The 16,831-nt window shown below is 38.7% G+C and overlaps 1 protein-coding gene across 16 annotated transcripts in view; it reads right to left on the bottom strand.

Annotated features, from left to right (window-relative positions):
* bptf (bromodomain PHD finger transcription factor) overlaps positions 1 to 13,437 on the bottom strand; it is a 43,139-nt gene extending 29,702 nt beyond the window's left edge. For 11 of the 16 annotated variants that reach the window (XM_079376431.1, XM_079376419.1, XM_079376432.1 and 8 more), the window contains exons 1-5: positions 12,502 to 13,437; positions 9,749 to 10,574; positions 5,187 to 5,407; positions 3,215 to 3,424; positions 2,292 to 2,471 (exon numbers count right to left, since the gene is read on the bottom strand). In XM_079376431.1, the coding sequence (XP_079232557.1) occupies positions 2,292 to 2,471; positions 3,215 to 3,424; positions 5,187 to 5,407; positions 9,749 to 10,574; positions 12,502 to 12,979 (1,915 nt within the window). In that variant the 5' untranslated portion in view covers positions 12,980 to 13,437. The remainder of the gene's footprint in view (positions 1 to 2,291; positions 2,472 to 3,214; positions 3,425 to 5,186; positions 5,408 to 9,748; positions 10,575 to 12,501) is intronic. The other 5 variants (XM_079376427.1, XM_079376424.1, XM_079376425.1 and 2 more) reach the window with 2 other exon arrangements.
* Between the last annotated feature and the right edge of the window lie 3,394 nt (positions 13,438 to 16,831).

The following is a 16,831-nucleotide window of genomic DNA, read 5'->3' as shown; positions in this document are numbered from 1 at the left end:
GCTTACAGGCTTCCGTACACCGGCCACCCACAGCGTTTTCTGGGATTTCTAACGGCTCGATTCTCTCAAGTCTGCACTCGATGCATCCTCAGTTTCAAGAACATATCCGGGCACTTTCATGCATCCTCTGTATTTGCGTTCTTGAGAATTGGAACTGAACTTCGACGGTTAATGATGACGTAGAACGAGAACACAAGGACGCAAGATCGCTGAAGAACGCATATTGAGAAACAGCCAAAAACAAACCACAGTGAACATGGACAAAGAAGCTGATGAGACCGCTTTGGTTGGCCCTGTGGATGGGAAATTTAAAAATCCATATAAAAAAAACTTACTTCTCACTGTTCTCAGGTCAAATATTTATATGCGATTAAAATGCGATTAATTTCGATTAATTAATTACAAAGCCTCTAATTAATTAGATTAATTTTTTTAATCGAGTCCCGGCCCTAGAAAAGATATAATAAAATATTTACAAAAATGTGAGGGGTGTTCTCACTTCTGTGAGATACTGTATGTTTGTATTTTAAGATGTTTTCTTGTGAGCATTACAGATGGTTTGTGTTTATTTCTGGCATAGAACCAAACTTTATTTATCTTAAGTTAATGCTGTATATGAAGCAGCGGACTTGTTAAATCCTTATACGAGACAAATATCTGAGAAAAAATGCATTGCTGGTCGGTGCCACCTAGCGTGCAGGCGTGAATTAGCAGAAGGTGTTCAATCGTTTCACGCTCTGTGTGAAAGCAGCAATCGTCGGCGAGTCGCCACGCTTTTTCGCATCGCGCCAAGTGTGAAACGGCCTTAATACAACATACTACTTTTTGCATACTATGAAACCAAAAAATAGTAAGTAGTACACTAGCATTACACACCAACCTTAGCCAAAATAATATTGTAGCACAGCATTAACACTAGGGCTGGGTATCGTTCAAAAATTTGATACCTTGAGTTCGATACCAGTTCCTGAACGTTACTTTTTTCAATACCAATTTTATGAAATCGGTTTTAACAAGATTACATTATCTCAGAAAAACTATTTTTTCAGCTTGTTGACATTTATACAGACTCAAAGCCTCATCTCCTCAAAGGAACAAAATATATCCAACACAATAAATCAAATAATTTTAAGAAAGTTAAAATAGTTTTCAGTTTACACATCTGTTAGGCTACATTTACACTAGTGCATGTTTGTTTTAAAATGCATAGCTCAGACAAAATCCTAATTTCTATTCATTTATTCTAGGTTGTTAAAGACTTCAAGAAATTTAAAATTTTTATCCACCCCATAAGTGCGTGTTTTATTTTCTTTCACCATATGATTTATTGTTATTAAATGATAGTGTACTATGTCTAATTATTTGAATGCATAAATACAACTTAAGTTTATTAAAATTTATTCTAAAAATAGCCTTATGAAATGTTTTACTCAGAAATTCTGAGTTCTGTATCTGGTTTTCAAATGAAGGCATAAATTAATATAATTAATCTTTAAATTATTGAAAATCAAAGTTTATGTATTTATTTTGGCAAACAAAGGGGCTTTACTATTAAAATTAAACTTTTATTTTGACAAATCAAATGGTAAACTGCTCATGGATTGACTCTCAGAGCAGTTCTGGAGATGTTGCTCATGTGTTGATGTCCTCATTTAGTGAGACGGCAGATGCTGAAATCACCGCGAGCATCACGCGTGCTTCAGTCTGTGTGATAAACAAAATCGCGCGACATAGAGAGCAGACTGCTCCGTGCGCGTACGAATCGCTTTCGCGAATGTCAAACACTGATCAATCTGCCGTGTCGCCGTTTCTAGTCGAACACATCTAGTGCTGCAGGCTTATTGGCTCACTGACGTTGATGAGATTAACTTGGGTATCAAAATTTGGTACCGAACGACAAGACGTTTTTTGATACTCGGTGGTATCGAGGCAATTCGGTCGGTGCCTAAAAAGTATCGAACTCGATACCCAGCCCTAATTAACAATGCGGTATGTATCAGTATGCCAGTATATATTTTGGTAAGTCTAATTCAAAACAATCCAGACGGGCTCTACACTACCCCGTAAACACGATATACCTAAGGCGATGGCAAAGATCCAGTGCTGCTCTATAGAAGGCACTATTAAACAAAGGTTTCTGGGAAGAGTGGATGGACTCTAGTGCCAGGAGGATCTTTGTTTCAGTACAAGAAAACAGCAGATCTGTTTTTAGCTTGAAAATTAACTGCAGCTAACTAGTTAGGCCTGTCTTAATGTAAAAGCTTGAACATTGAGAAATACGGTTGCTGTACCTGCCAACTCTTTCATCCCTTCAGTCCCTTCCCCTTTCTCCTCACCACTGGAAGACGATGTCACGGCATTTCCCGTGGGATCCTGGGAGTCAGATTTAGCTGGTATGGCTGAGCTGGGTGCAGCGAGCTCAGGAACATTAGTGCTGCCCACCTCAACAGTCGGGACAGCTGAGACTGAGGCTGAAATATCAATGGACAAATGTCTTTAGTGTTTTAACACCAACAGATGAGAGATGCAATGACTGGCCTGTCCAGTCAATTGTGATTAGCAGGTAATAGATACACTACTATTCAAAAGTAAGGGGTTGGTAAGATTTTTAATGGTTTTCAAAGAAGTCTCTTATGCTTACTAAGGCTGCATTTATTTGATTAAAAATACACTAAAAACTGTAATATTGTGAAATATTTTTACAAATTAAAATGACGGTTTTCTAATCAAATACATTTTAAAATGTAATTTATTCCTGTGATCAAAGCTGAATTTTCAGCATCATTATGCCAGTCTTCAGTGTCACATGATCCTTCAGAAATCATTATATGCTGATTTGCTCATGAAACGTGTCCTATTATTATCAACGTTGAAAACAGTAAAAAAAAAAAAAAAAAACTCTACACAACGGTCATACCGTAAAATTTTATGAGAATAAAATTAATTAAATTCCCATTACTTTTTCAAGCCAGAAAAACTATTTTAATATTTCCTGATATATCTAGGTTTTCTTTGATTCGCATCCTGTAGAAATTCATTAAAACACAAGCTGAATGTTATTTCAACATTTTAGCAATATACTGAAAATGACCAACACAAACCAGTCAAAAAAAAAAAAAACACACACACACACACACACACGCAATTCGAATTAAACTGAATCACATAAAATATCATGAAATACTGCTACTAGATTCACAGAAATCTCTCTCACCATCTGCAGAAGGTTGCTCATTCGTTGCATTTCCGTTACTGGAGTCTTGTTGTGGACATGATCCGTTCGAGTTCATCTGATCAGCCGCAGCTGGTTCACCAGCCACAGATTTTGATTCCAGTCTGGCCCTCTCGGCCTCCTCTGCCGCCCGTCGCTTCACCTCCTCAAGCTCCGCCTCCTGCTTGGTCTTCAGACGGTCCAGGATCACATCTGGAGGAAATGGACAGAAGAATACTCTCAAGACACTGAAACAGCACAACAGCTGTCCAACATGTTTTTCTAAACAAAACATTCCTGCTTCCTATTTATTCATGTTAAATTGGTTACAGGGAAACTCCTACAGGTTTAAAATAACTTGAGGAGTAAATGACAAAATTTTCATTTTTGGGTGAACTATCCCTTTACTCATGTTATGTAGTTTTAAAATAACGACTTTCTTGCCTCGAGTTAGCATTTCAAAATACCACATGAATCAAAGTTTGCATGCAGGAAGCAAAACGAATGCATGAAACATCTGCAGCTTGATAAATACTTTCCCACAAAGCCTCTACAAGACGAATCTCACTCTAGTGCAGGTGGAGCTACTTTTGCACTGCTAAAAATAGCTGAGCGGAAAGACACCTTACAGTGATTTACATTACAACCAAATTTATTATTTTATACTCCATCACATTAACTAATATTGAGTCAGTTATAGTCACTGTATACTATGGATGGAGTTTTGCAACATGGTTTGCATCTTAACATAGTTAAATAAAATAAGGTAATCTAACAATTCTTTACATTTTCTTTTTGACAACTTCACTGCATGTTAAATCTGTGAAATGGAAGTCAACTTAAATAATGTTTATTGAAAGGGCTTAATTTAATTACGTGTAATTTTAATTAAATTACCTTCACTGAGAATGTTTTGAGTGCATTTATTAAAGCTGGGCCTTAGTCTTATTATCCTAAGCTGCCATATATACAGCTTAGGATTTTCTTAAATACTTTTAATAAATAAAAATGCCCACATACGAATGGAAAATAACTGCTGTCATTTCCATGCAAGAACGCTGAAGTCTTAACTTAAAGAAATTAAATGGTCCCTCTTCCACAGAGCAGACAAGAGACCAGCAGAGTCAGCAGTGTTGTGTATTATTTAAAAAAGGGGAAAAATGAGTGTGGGTTGCTAAAATGATCAGTTTCCGAAAAAAATATTGTTGATTCAGACAACCTGCGTGTATAAATAAATACATTCTTCAGTTAGTCAGACGTTAGGAATGATCAGACATCTGCTTAAAAACTTAGCAACTCAGAAATGAAACAATGAGGAACATAACGTTCAGTGGTCATCACTGGTCTCATTAAAACAACAGCTAATATTCACAAATCTCTAAAAAAGGGGGCCTGCACACAACAATTTAAACCAGTAATACACAAGTACAGGATATCAGCATGCATTTTTTTAATAAATCAATTTAGAAGCAATAAACTTGAATTCATGCTTACAAACAGTTTTAGAAAAAACTGACAAAAAAAACAAAAAAAAAACCTTTAATGCATATTATTGTGAGTAAATCCTGCAAAAAATAAATCTAAAGTTAGTATTTGCAAAAAAATTAAGAAAAATTGCAATATATTTAAAATTGCAATATATATAAAAACAAACAAACAACATTTAAGGCCATTGCACACTGAGCCTGAAATTTTCGCACATTGAAAAATAAATACGACCTCACGTTGTGTCAATCACGTTTACACATTGCCTCCGAAACTTTTGTCCGTCATAAAAAAATTTGGATCGGGTTCGATTTTCTGTTTAGGATGACGAATACAAAAAAAAACACACATACGCAAATTTCAGACTCAGTGTGCAAGGATCTTTAGATTGTCAAGTTGAATGTGCATGCAATTTTTTGTAACCATCTTGGAATGTGCATTTCCAAGCTGGCAATAAAAAATGAGCTATATGATCTGTGTCTTTTCTTACCATTGGCAACGGTGAGGTATGCCTTGCTATTCCCCCGGGCCTTGTTAGTGAGCTCCTCGGTAATGTCCATGTGAGAGTGAATCTCCTCTCTCATCTCCTCCAGCACAGAGCAGAGGTCATTCTCCCAGTAGTCTTTATCCAGAACCTCCAGCATCTCGGCCAGCTGGACTTTAGTGCTGTAGTACCAGGTCTGCTTGTTTTCATCCTCACCATCTTCCTCTCTGAAACAGATCAAAACGCACAGGTTATGTACATTCAATAAAGGCACTTAATGGACTTTAAACCATATTTATACGTTTAGAAAACCTTGTGTGAAAATTAAGTTGATGCAGGACCAAATCATTGAGTGAAACTGCTTTTCCGATGCATTTTAAACCATGTCAGTAGCTGGCTTTCTATTCAAACGTGAAGCAAATCTTTTCAAAGTTCACAAAAAAATTAAAAAATAAATAAAACCTAGTCTAACCTAGTAACCAACAGTAACTAAAACAAAGCAAGCACAGAAATTGGAAACAGGACTGCAATTTGTTACGACTGTTCAAGTGGGTTTGAATGGTCGTAATTGAATTACTCGCATTAAATCTCAGTCAAAAAAGTCAAAAACCACCTCAAGCGAGTGTAAAAAGTTTTTTGCAAATTAAAGGATTTTTTTCCCTCAAAATTTGATGTTTCTATCACTCGTTTCTGTTGTGATCCTTCAAAATGCTCATAAAAACAGGGCGATGGAAACCTAGCTTGTGTGTATTTCATGGGCGCAATGTGGAAAAAGGCAAACATCCAGCAGTGTAAACATGCTTCTTCACCATGACCAAACATTATGCAGGAGTGGCAATATGTCAAATTTGAACTCACAGTGTAAAATTGCATTTGTAAAATTTCAAAAGGAAGCTTCAAAAAAGCTGCAAAACTTTACTACAAATGGATTATCATATGTGAACACCATGCCCTGAAGATCACTGTGAGTTCAATTACCTGTTATTTACAGAAACTTTCCGTTTCTGAATAAAAACTTTAATTTGGGTTTCTGTGTTTTGCTAAAAAATAGCATTTCGGTGCAGCACTATAAAATATCATACGTAACTAATACGAAGTTGAAATATAATTAAATAAAATATTGTTAATATTTATAAATATTTGTAATAACGCAAGTAATAAAGTTTTCAATATAATTAAAAAAATATTATAACTTTCTCAAAGATGTCAACACATGAACTACATTCCATAATATATATATTATATATATATATATTATGGATGCTCCGATTGATCGGCCGGAGATCAGTATCGGCCGATCATCGCATTTTATGACTCGATCGGTACTCATACATTTGGCCGATCTAACGAACCGATCGCAATTTGATGACGTCAACGCGTGAGGATGTATATATGCGTGGGATGCTGCAAGTTATCGCCGGTGTGGAAATGCTATGACATTTCGAGCTAATTCGTGTGCGTTTTGCATGCTGATATGATGAATGGATGCTTCATTTTTAACAGCAGATTCAGTGGCGTTAGAGCTGATCTGCGCATCACTGCACGTCTGCGGAGCGCAGGCTTTACGGCTCCACGGGCACCGGAGCTGATCGTGGCCACTCTATGAACGTTTATTTATAAAACAAAATATCTTCTTTGGCCATATTAGCCTACTCAATAGCATTAAAAGAGGCTTTACTCCTTTTAAACTTTATCTAGAATGTCACCGTTTCTGTCACTGCAACTTCCCGATCAGACGAACACACACACACAAATGAAATCGTCTGCCGATTAAAAAAATAAAATGTAGTTAATATTGCATTATTTATGATTTATTTTATCCACCCGCAAATAATCATAATGCATTTTTTATTACCCGAACCGCAGATTATCTGCAGCGCCGTGGATAACTGTGATCAAACCACTCCGTTTTGTTCTTTCAGTAGTTTAAATGTTTCAATTTCATTTTTCCTCTTGAGTCTTATATTGGACGGTATTAAACCTTATGAGTTAAATTAGACTTCTCCATATTGGAGTTTAAATGTATCTATTTATTTTGTCCTCTCTCTAACATTGGACAATCAAAATGTTCTCATCTTGAGCAGAAAAGAAAGATTAGTTTCAAAGTTTAAATTCCAACCTAGACTTCTATCTATCTATCTATCTATCTATCTATCTATCTATCTATATATATATATATAGGTAACTTTACTCAATTTATACTTTAAAAATGAAACTGAAACTGCCAGCAGGTGGCAGCAAGTCACTATCTTTGTCACTGAATCATTAGCAGCTGATTCATTTAAGAACGAAGCAACTCTCTTTATGAATGGGTCATTGAATCATTGACTCACTAGATTTGTTCAAAAGCAAAGATAAACAAAACAGCGCTGTGTTTGCTTGGAGATGCGCAGCTGTTAATCTGTGATTTGTTTGGAACTATTTTCGTTGACAAAATAGAGCACAATCAGACAATAGTGTTCCTAAAATGTAAGTCACTTAATATTAACTTTTGTATAAAATCAAAAATGTTTAAAAATTTAAATTCATATTTGCAAACTCCCTTTAAAAGCTGTCACTAGTTCATCGCGATCTCACAAACTTCCCTTTTAATGAATGAAGCTCTCTACACTGCACACTAAATCTATTATTTACATCCTCTCTACACTTTGTTTGTTATAATGAATGACAAAAGCTGCAGTCTGCTTTCACAATATGTGCTGAGAGGGGCAGCACGCGCACCGATATGGCGCTTTTCCTCTGCATTGTACGGCACGGTACAGTTCAGTACGGCACACTTTTGAGGGGTTTTCCACTGGGTACAGTACCTAGTACCTGATACTAGGTACTGTATCTTTTTTTTTTAGTACCACCTCGGCCGAGGTTCCAAGCGAGCCGTACCATTACCAAAACGTGACGTGTAAACGCTTCTGATCACTGATTGGCCGGAGAGAATCGCCACTGCCTGCGTCACTGAACTTCCGGCACGAGACACAGCAGACTCGCTAGATTTAAATCAGCACAGCCAGCGAAGGATCGAACGCAACTGTTTTGAATGAGCGCACCTTTTTTAACAACCAAAAATGGCTGTTTCGTTGTCTGTTGAGGAAGTTGATAGCCGAGGAGTGGATCCAGCGAGAGCGTGTTGGAGAGACGCAGAATTAAAAAGTTTTTCAGGAGTCACAGCAGTATAGGCGGTGCAACTATAACGACACGTGAATAATCCCGCCCACTCTAAAGCGGTACTAAACTGCAGTGGAAACGCAAACCGAGCCGAAGTGAGCCGTGCCGTTCTGAACCGAGCCGAGTCGTACCACACAGTGACGCCATCCCCCTCGAAATTCACTCCCCGGACTCCGTCCCCCGCATAAAGAAAATATTTTCATAACAAAATATTAAAATGTTCACTGTATAAGGAATAATTTTTGTGATTATTTATATAACATTATTACATGTTATATAAAGCTTGAAGCATCAGAATCGGCATCGGTCGATCACCATGACAAGAAATCTGTACTCCGTATCGGCTGCAAAAATCCTGATCGGAGCATCCCTAATATATATTAAAAATATAGTACATCTCAACTAATTGATTGCTTCTATTGTCACAAAATGCAAACTATACGATCGCCAAACTCTTTATATAAAGTTTAAAATATATAAGAAAATCCCATTTTATTCACACTCAGATAGCAAATCTCAACTGCTTGATCGTTTATATCATCACAAAATGATATAAATGTAATGTAAATGTAATTTGCAATCTGAAAGCTGAATAAATAAGCTTTCCATTGATGTGTGGTTTGTTAGGATAGGACAATATTTGGCTGAGACACAAGTCGACTCCCAAGCTGTTTCATGTTGACGTCAACATGAAACATTAGCATACTGCCCGCCCCCTTGTTGACCATCATTCCATTTTCGTGTTGGTCTGCATGAAAATGCAAATTCATTCTTTGCCCCTTGATGCCACTTTTGGAGCGTTAAAAATAACTGTTTCCGCGGTAACACTGTACACAAAGCAGCACTGCGCTCACAAACGCTGTTTTAAATTAAATCGACCAATCGGACCAATCACTGCAGATTAGTGTCACGCAAAGGAGGGGTTTAGAAAAATGAATCATTGAGCGAATCGTTTGGGAGTCATTGAGCAAATAAGGTAAAAATAAATGCATATTTTAAGAAAATTAAAGTGTTTTTTGACCTTGCATGCATGTCAACATGTTGTTGGGGACTCCCAAAACCAAAATATGGACCTTTCATAACCTATAATAGGGGCACTTTAATATCCTAATGATTTTTGGCATAAGACAAATTGATCACTTTGACCCATACAATATATTGTTGGCTATTGCTACAAATATTTTGTGGTTTTGTGCTCCAGGGTCACATATTATAATCCAGCTTTAATCTGCCAGATGCGACTATAAGGCATAAAGACATTAAGACACTACAAACATTACCATATGATCTTCTGTAAAGCTGCTATACAAATAAATCTGACTGTAACAAGGTTACATGCATTAGAAATGGCGAACACGACACCTTTTTTCTTATTTATGCCAGTAGTTTACATTGCGGATACTCACATAATAATCCTCCTGTTGAGAAACCAGTATTTTCTTTGACGCCGGTCGTAACCAATGGGCTCCTGGCGGATGTACGGCCGACTCTTCTGGAACTCGGTCAGACAGTCTGTCACGCCGGGCACTTTGTGTGCCACACAGATCTCACACTGCCACTCGTCCTCGGGCACCTCCTCCAGAGGAGGCTTGACGCACTCCAGGTGATACACGGCCGAGCAGGTCTCGCAGCACAGCAGGTCGCCGAGCCGATGGCAAACCCGGCAGTGGTCGTCGTACTGGATGACGCCCTCGGACATCAGCTCCTCGCGGGCCAGGTTAGTGGTGAGGAACTGGTCCACCAGGAACTGCAAGACCTTGACTTTGCTCTCCAGCGGGCTAAACGGATAGTCTTCACCCTCCAGGTCAGGGAGCACGTGGTGGTACTCGGGGTCGCTTTCGCAGTACGCACGCACCACTTCTGGCCAGGTCATGCCGTCGATGAAGTAGAGTGTGGAGTTGACGCTGTCCTTGAGGTCCGCCGGACCAAAAGTGGTGTTGGAGGTGTCCTCCTCCCTTAAAATGGCCTTCAGCAGGCTGATGTGCGTCTCCGCCATCAGCGTGCATTGCTCCTGTCCGACCAGAGCGGCACAGAAGTCCTCGAAGCGGAACGGAGAGAGACGCAGGACAGTGCTGAAACTGCGAAGCACCTCGTAAATAGCCGAAGCGTTGAGTAGCTGCTCGTTGGGAATGAGAAGGTCCTCAGAGGAACTGGGCAGTTTCAGAAGAGGAATCTCCTTCTGCTCCAGAATAGGAGAAGGCGGTCGTCTTGGTCTTGGTCTTTTACGACCTACTAAAACAGAAAGAATCAGAATCAGTTTTTTGATTGGCCGGAAGAAAGCCAACGTTACATTTTCATGAAGGAAAATAAAGACTCAATGCAATTTGCAATTTTACTAATGACTCTAACTTTGTTATGGCGTGTCTGTTTATATAAGATTTGACTACAGATTTAACACTGATTAAAATAATACATGTATAAAATGTTCAGCTTCAGTAAAACACATTATTAATTCAGACAACCTGTGTGTGCAGTTAGACATGAATGATCAGGCATCTGCTTAAAAACTTAGCAATTAAGAAATAAGACAACAAGTAACGTTCAGTGGTCGTGTGTGCGGTATTAAAACAGCTAATATTTGTGATTCCCAAAGGAAAAAGAAGATTGTTGCATTACATTTGTCTGCATAGAAAGGTTTCAAACAAAATCACAAGAATTGAGTATCTAATGAACATGTGTAGGATATCAGCCTGTGATTTTTCAATAAAACAATGAAAGCAACAACACACTTGCATCTGTAAATGGTAAAAAAAAAAAAAGAACAGAAAAAAAAGGAAATGAAATGAATATTTAATGACTGAAAAAATATTGTAATATGCACACACCACTATTTAAAAATCTGGGGTAAGTTTGTGTTCTTTGTAAAGAAAGACATTTAGAATGTTGCAAAATATATATATGTCAAATAAATGCTGTTCTTTTGAACTCGATCAAAGAATCCTGAAAAAAAGTGTCCGCTTCCCCCAAAAATATTCTCAATTGGTGTGCAAGGAAACACTTCTCGTTACCATCAATGTTGAAAACAGTTGTACTGCTTAATATTTTTTAATTAATTGAAGCGGTTTTCAAGGCTAATGTTTTATAAGCAGCAAATCAGCATATTATTATGTTTTCTGAAGGATCATGTGACTCTGAAGACTGGAGCAATGATGCTGAAAATGCATCAAAGGAATAATATTTGATGTACCACGTGATGTGATGTTGAATAATTTCATATGACATTTTACAATACGTTACAATGGAAAACAGTGTAACTGTCACTCAAAAAACCTCTCAGCCCTAATTATGTCCCACAGGGCGGGTAATTAATCATGGCAGCACCAAAAGCTACATCACAAAGTGGCACTATGACGTCACGTGCGAGGAGGACACAGTATCGGGACGAAATTAAGCGTCCTCCCCGCGTCAGGTGCGACGGCGCTGGCGCTGGATTTCAAAACAACCGGCCGCATGCTGCCCTGTCATTAGCCGCACTCCGCTCCTAAACACCAGTCAGACCGCCACACACTCATGCTAATGAAGTGGATAGCAAGAAAGACACTCCAATATAAGATTCGGCTGAGCTTTAATGAAAGTTTACGGAACATGCTGGTCATTTTATTCATAAATTATCTTATCAGCTCGAAATCAATTAGCAAGATGATGGGCTAACTAACGTTAAGTTTTGTTGTGCTCATGTGTGAGACTAAAAAGGGTTCCCTTTACAGTCCAACCTCAATAAAAGTGCATTCATACAACAAAAACGCATGATTTAGTGAAGTTCATATTTAAAACACAACCCAGAGTGTGTCTGGATTTAATATGCTAACAGGCTAACGTTAGCAAATACACAATTGAACGGTAAACCGAACTTTTTGTTGATATTCAAAACGGCTTTGCTTTCTACAATGGGAAGACAGGACTTTTAGGTTCAGTGCTTGATTATGAAGCTCATTTTATGCTAAAAACGTCCCGCGGTTGCAATTTGTCTCAATAAACCCCAATAATCGTCTACCGCGCTCAAGCTAACTGCTAACCCCGCGGCCTTTGCCAGCACAGAGGAGCACCAGGATCCATTTTGAGCGTTTCGCTCAACAAAAGAGCGATCGTTTGAAACGGACCCCGCGCTCATCGTGATTCACGGATCGGTCGCTCGCGAGGTCGCCGAGGCGTCCCGTACCTGCGTTGCTGCCGTGGCTGCTCTCCGTGCAGAAACTGGCAGCGTCTTCCTCCAAATCGTCCAGCTCCTCCAGGTAGTCGGACTCGTCGTTGGCCTCCTCCTCTTCTTCTTCCTCGTCGTCGTCCGTCAGAGGCTCCTCAATCAACTCTTCCTCGTCCGATCTCAGGCTGACCGCGTCTTCATCCTCCTCGTCGTCGCTCTCGTGGTCGTCGTAAACCACCCCGCTCGCGGTGCTCCGCCGCCCCCTGCCTCTGGCCGTCCCCCTGCCTCTTCCTCTGCCCCTCGACGCCGCGGATCGCACTTTCCTCCGGCCGCGTGTTGAAGGATGGTGGCTCCCTCGTTTAGGTGTGACATAATCCTCATCGGAGGTCTTCGGCTTCGCCCTCAAGCCCCGGCGGGGTCTCAGACCGCGCACCGGCCCCGCTGTGGGCTCCTGCGTTAGCTGGGCTTTGGGCGGCCTGCCTCGTCTCCCCCTCATTATGGATAAAAACCTATTCTCCTCAGTTTCGCGTTTTGCCTGCACTTTACACGCACCGAACCCGGAATTTCGGGCACCACTGCAAAGTTGATCTCACGCGGGTGAGGATGCAATAGTCCCGCGGAGCCCCGGTCTCGGTTAACGCGAGAAAGCTCAAAACGAAGGGCCGGCGCGCCGCTCGAGCTCGCTCGCAGCCGCCATGTTCTTTCCTCCTCTCTGTCCGCCGACAGCAGGCCTGTGCGGGAGTCACGTGACCCGCGCTCCGATGAGCCGCGCCGCTCAGCGCGATGTTTGTTGCGTTGCGCGTTTGTCAACACGCGTCCTGAGCGCCTGCTACTGACTTTAGGCTCTTGCGCTCGTGAAAATGCGCTTCTGCGTGTAGACGGCTCGGGGTTAGTCTTGTTTCGGAGCAGCGGCTCTTGTCATCGGTTCTCCATTTTCCTCGCCGTGTTAACTTCATTGAGATGGAGGCTTGACAGAAACCGATAGATTTAAGTCACCACAGCGAATAAAAACAAGCATGTAGTTTTTAATGGTTTTACAGAACATGTATCTTTCCATAAATGATGCACTGTTTGTGTGCGCGCGCATCAAGAAAGTAGCCTATTTTGACCTTTTCTTTCTTTCTTTCTTTTTTTCTTTGTTTATTTTCTCTTTTTATTCTTTCTGTTTATTCTCTCTTTATTTCTTTTCTTTCTTTTATTTTCTCTTTCTTTTCTTTGTTTTTTTCTTTTTATTCTTTGTTTATTATCTCTTCCTTTTTTATTCTTCTTTCTTTCTGTTTTATTTTCTTTCTTTTTATTCTTTCTTATTTTCTTTATTTTTATTCATTCATTCTTTCTTTCTTTCATGCTGGTTTCATATGTTTAAAAAAGCTTTTTTCAGTAAAAAAGTAGCCTACTGAAAAAAACTTTCCTTGCACCTTGAAGACAACATTTCCTGTATGCAACACTTTTCAAAAATAAAAGTTTTCAAACCTATTTTCAGGTTTTAAAAAGCAATAATAAAGTGTGTGTTTGTGTATGTTTATTTAATAAATAAAAAAACTATTGATACAGTTTTATGATTTTCTTGTTAAATGGAAACAGAATGGCTTCCTGCATGTCAGCTGCAAAGCTTACTTTGATTTGCCAGATAAAAGTTTTCCAACAAAATTGTTTCACTTATGTTAGGTTTTTTAAATGTAATACAAGATTAGGCCTATGCCAACACAGTTTTGTTTGTTTGTTTTCAAGAATGTCAGCCGTCAGTCTTTTTGGACATCTCAAAAGTCATATCAAACTAAATAATAAAAATACTTGTATCTGATGTTTTTGTTTACTGTAAAGAAACAACATTGTGAAATCAACACTTCAGTTCCACTGACAGTTCCACTGACATTCAGTTCCACATTTTTATGCTCTTACCTCATGGTTATCATTTTATAAATTCATCATAAAAGCCTGGAAGACCTCATATAGCCATTTACTCTTCAAAAAGCATAAATTTTTCGTATTTACAGTAGACTACCTGTATGTGCATGCAGGCCGGGCCACCGGCTTGTTTATATAAAAGTGATCAAGAAAGTGGCAAAATTTGCAATGCAGAATCCCAAAATATCAAGATCAAAATACAAAAAAGGAAATCCAACATACAGACTTGCTAAAACTAATCCACAAAACACAGGTCTTGAAGAAGAACCAGTGCTGATCAATACTGGAGTGACAGTGACCTCTGATGGCTAGCTCGGGATTGTCAGGAGTGAAAAATATATACCTAGTAAAATCACCTACACAATGTCTGAAGCTTCATTTAGTGCGTGAGACCTGAATCTAACCTGTGACCTTGATCCACAGTCGTTCTCAATCTTAAAGCCGGTTATGAAGTAACTCGCTCGAGCTTCTCTGTGTTCTTCCTGAGGGGGTGTCGCGAGAAGCAGCTATTCTTCTGAACCGTGTTAATGAAACAAATAAATAAATAATAAATTTAATAAATCTCCGCACAGACAGCGGAGTCTCAGGTAGTCGTGGCCGAGTGGTTAAGGCGATGGACTAGAAATCCATTGGGGTCTCCCCGCGCAGGTTCGAATCCTGCCGACTACGATATTTATTTGTTTTTGCAAAAACACAGATTCACTATATTAAGATTGAACGATACGAGACGTCCAAAACATGTCTATTAAACAAACATAAAAATGAATCTCATTCTTAAATATCATATTTTATTTTAATTGAAAATGTACGTTATGTATAAATAACTTAAAATACGTTTTTGTGTGTGTGTTATTTTAGCAGTAATAAGATCCTTAAAATTATTTGCAGCTTGCTTGCACAGTGAAACTTGCGCATTTAAGAACAACAGATTTGACTAGTTGTAGCTGTTAGGAAAAAAAATAAATAAATAAATATATATATATACTATATATAGTTGCCAGCAGGTGGAGCCTTCGTATCATTTTACTGCGTTAAATCCGTGGAAGTCAATTTTAAGATCATGGTTCATATTTCTTATTATGTGTTTCAATGTTTATATCTGAATTTAGCCTGTATCAGCAAACTGTCCAAATAGCCATCATTTCCTCACCCTCATGTCATTCCAAACCTGCATTTCTTTCTTTCTTCTGTGGAGCATAAAGATGTTGGTCAGAGCACCAGACTTTCATAGCATCTTTTTTGTCTAGGCCTATACGTAATAATAAAATTTTATACAACATGATGGTGACTAAATTGCTTATTTTTTCTTTTGTTAATAGCAATGATATCTTTTGTTTTTTTCTCCATCCGACCACTTTGGAAGGAAAGAGATGTGGCAAAACAAACGGAGCAGCAAGCTGACATTTAAGATAAATGTGTATGATATGGAAAGTCAATGTTCCAGAGATCAGTGTTTGCATTTTTGGAACACATTTGCATAGGGTGCGGCTGAAAACAACAGGGGTTTCTTTGTCTCACCTAATGGCATCACACAATTCGGAAACTGCCTTTGAACACTTTGCCTTCCAAGATACTGGATCACCTGCTGTGACCCTAAAATATCTGTGTGTCCTGCACACGGAGCCCGTGCTATCAGGAGGAAGGAGACAGGTGACTCCATCACTGGCACCGTGCAGTAAGACCGGCTTCTGTCTGCTCTGTTCGGTAATCATTATGTAATATATCTGGACAGGTTTTTAAAATTTTAAGATCATACAGAAATGGTATGGTTAATAGTTATTGACATGACCTGTAAAAAGTTTGGGGTCAGTAAGATTTTTTTTAAAGAATAATAAATTTATTCAGGAAGGACACATTAAACTGAATAAAAATGACAGTAAAGACTTTTGCAATGTTACAAAAGATTTCCATTTCAAATAAATGCTGTTCTTTTAAACCTATTTGTCAAAGAATCCTGGGGAAAAACATGTATCATGGTTTTCACAAAGTTTTCAGCATTTATCATAATAAATGTTTCTTGAGCAGCAAATCAGCATATTAGACTGATTTCTCCGAATCAGAATTAGCTTTATTTGCCAAGGATTTGTTTTTCTGAGGGATCATGTGACGCTGAAGATTGGACCAATGATGCTGAAAATTCAGCTTTGCATCAATAAGTTACGTCTCAAAGATCATTAAGATAGAAAATTGTTATTTGAAATTGTAATAACATTTCTGTTTTATTACTGTTTACGGTTTTGTGAGCACGAGACGTTTGAAGGGTAGTGTAGGTTTGTCATTGTAAGAACTGTTTAAATTCCTTTTAGAAAGCGAAATAAATAAAAATGATTGGTTGTATATTGATGACTCCTTCTCTTCAGTACAAATGTGATGCTTATTTTTAAAGGCAAACTGTGAACTTTAAATTAGTTTGGCTTTTCTGTGCTTTTGTGGGTCACGT

This window comes from Barbus barbus (assembly GCF_936440315.1).
Source record: "Barbus barbus genome assembly, chromosome: 3".
Taxonomy (NCBI): Eukaryota; Metazoa; Chordata; class Actinopteri; order Cypriniformes; family Cyprinidae; genus Barbus; species Barbus barbus.
The sequence above is the reverse complement of the archived record's forward strand: the minus strand, read 5'-3'. Positions and strand labels throughout refer to the sequence as shown.